The sequence below is a fragment of the Chrysochloris asiatica genome, unplaced genomic scaffold, assembly GCF_000296735.1.
Source record: "Chrysochloris asiatica unplaced genomic scaffold, ChrAsi1.0 scaffold00147, whole genome shotgun sequence".
In the NCBI taxonomy this organism is placed as follows: domain Eukaryota; kingdom Metazoa; phylum Chordata; class Mammalia; order Afrosoricida; family Chrysochloridae; genus Chrysochloris; species Chrysochloris asiatica.
This window is the reverse complement of record NW_006408665.1, coordinates 6,493,743-6,496,230: the sequence shown is the minus strand read 5'-3', so window position 1 is coordinate 6,496,230 and position 2,488 is coordinate 6,493,743. Positions and strand designations below refer to the sequence as shown.

General features: G+C 36.7%; 1 protein-coding gene across 1 annotated transcript in view; it reads right to left on the bottom strand.

Moving 5' to 3' along the window:
- ADAMTS19 (ADAM metallopeptidase with thrombospondin type 1 motif, 19) overlaps positions 1-2,488 on the bottom strand; it is a 394,617-nt gene that overhangs the window by 103,439 nt on the left and 288,690 nt on the right. The window contains exon 15 of the mRNA XM_006870690.1: positions 2,244-2,364. Within this exon, the coding sequence (XP_006870752.1) occupies positions 2,244-2,364 (121 nt within the window). The remainder of the gene's footprint in view (positions 1-2,243; positions 2,365-2,488) is intronic.

Sequence of the window (2,488 nt, the reverse complement as noted above, 5' to 3'; positions counted from 1 at the left end):
GATAAAATGAATTAAAAATTGAAAACCATACAAGAATAGCCATTAGAAAGCCAGAAGATTAATACTAAGGCATCCAAAAAGATAATACATTGAAAGGTAAATATATCATCTTTTTCTGTCATCTTAGTATTAACCTCCTGGCTTTCTAATTGCTATTCTTGTATAATTTCCAATTTTCCATTTATTTTGTCAATATGTACTTGCAGTGTTCTCTTGAAATCTTTGAAATGTGTGTAGAACGCAACCAATGAAAGCTAAAGATATATGAAGACAAATATCTTAATTTTCATCTGCTAGAGGAACAATCAGAAAAAAATAACAAAAAAATTCTGAAGGAAGTCTAAGATTTAAGTGGTACAATTTCAAGAGGAAGTCTGGTGCTACCGGACAGTGCTCCACTGCTATTCATAAGATTTTCAGTGACTAAATAATTCAATATCGCCAGTTGAGGCCTCACTTTTTACTTTAGTTCCCTCAATCACCACTTGTCTTTTCAGTTTGCTGTACTGTGGTGGCTTGTGAGTTGCTCTGATTCTGGAAGCTATACCACTGTTATTTTAGATACCAGAAGGGCCACCCATGGCGGACAGGTTTCATATAAGCTTCCAGACTTATCAGACTAGGAAGAAGAAGAAATGCACTATTTCTGAATATTTGTTGTTAAGTGCCATTGACTTGGATTCCAACCCATAGTGACCCTGTACAGGGTTTCCAATGAGCAGCTAGGGAGCTTGAACCACCAACCTTGAAGTTCAAACCAACTTTGCAGTCCCATGTATTAATCTACAGCACCACACCAGGACTGAAAAACTTACTATAATTATAGTCTTTCACTGAAATTCTAAGAGGCTTTTACAGCTAAGAGTATGTCTTTTCTAAATGAGTGTGGGCAGATTTTGACCTGTGTGATCTGTCACCTCTTTCACAGCTTTGGAAACTGAGGTTTTAATCTGCAATTTATCATGGGCCTTAAGTTATTTGTAAGCTTCAAGAACTTCAAGCTCACTTTGGACCAAAATAAGTACTGATTTTAATCGAAGAAATAATCCCTTTATATTTGAATAACCAGAAAAACTGAGTTAATTCTATATAAACTATTCTTCAGAAAATAAAATTAGTCACATCCTTCTCAAATTTGAATGTAACTACGGTACCGGGGCACCTGATATTCAGTGTAGATTATATTTTATCTTGGGACTCATTTTAAACATTACAACACATATCATAAGGAGCCTTGGTAGCTTAATCGGTTATGCATTGGGTTGCGAATCACAAGGTCAGAAATTCAAATCTACCAGCTGCCCTATGTAGGAAAGATGAGGCTGTCTGCTCTCATAAAGATTTGTTGTTGTTGTTGTTGTTGTTATGTGCCGTGGAGTATAGCGACCCTACACAGGGTTTCCGAGGCTGTAAATCTTTACGGGAGCAGACCGCCTCATCTTTCTCCCGCGGAACTGCTGGTAGTTTCGAACTGTTGGCCTTGCGGCTCACCGCCCTATTCGTAACCACTACGCTACCACAGCTCCTTTCATAAAGATTTACAGCCTTGAAAACCCTACCCAGGGTAGCTATAAGTCAGAACTGACTAAACAGCACGCAGTAGCAGCACCAATGCAAACATCATCATTTATTCATCATATTTCCTGAGTATTAATCTAACAATTTACATGAAAAAATAAAATAAGGGGATTCGTTTCTGAACTTATATTAAAAACATCATTCTGTGATTTCAGACTCACCTGTCCTATCTTTTTCACTATGCAACATTGCTATAGACTCATCTCAATGCTTCTAAAAATTTATTCTCTTAAAATTTGTAGTTAAGAAAATGAGGACGGTGGAAAGCCAAAAACCTGAAGAATAATATTCTCAAAAGTTGTTTCAGGCTGTTATGTATAATTATTTTAAGTTAGACATTATACTTTGCATTGGAGAAGAAGTTCTGTAGAAGCCTGGTAACATTAGCAAATGCAAATTAGATTATTCCCTTGCTGCTAACTTAGTAAATGCACAACAGATAACTTTATATTTTCATCACAGGGAAATCGGCTTGTTAGAATTTTTGGCACTTATTACATAAATGTCATCATGCAAAAGCATTCAATATCCATTGTGAAAGTCTTCAGTAGAATCAGAACTGTGATTTCTAAATCAAAATCAAATTCCATTTAATCCCTGTCCCCAAAGACTTTGGGGACACACACACACACAAAAACAAAAACAAAAATCAAGGAAAAACTTACCTGCTCCTCTGGTATGATTGAAATCTCCCTTAATGATTTTACATGACTTCCCATTGCCATTGCATATCCCACAATGATCTTCCCTCGCAAGAGATCCCAATAAACCATCACAGCCAACTTTCTGTAACAAAAGAATGACAGCACATACCCAAATGAGTTGTTTTGGTTTCCCACTTAGTATTATGGAGTCCTGGTATGGTGCTGTAGGATAAGCACTAGACTTCAAGGTGGAGATTCAAACCCAC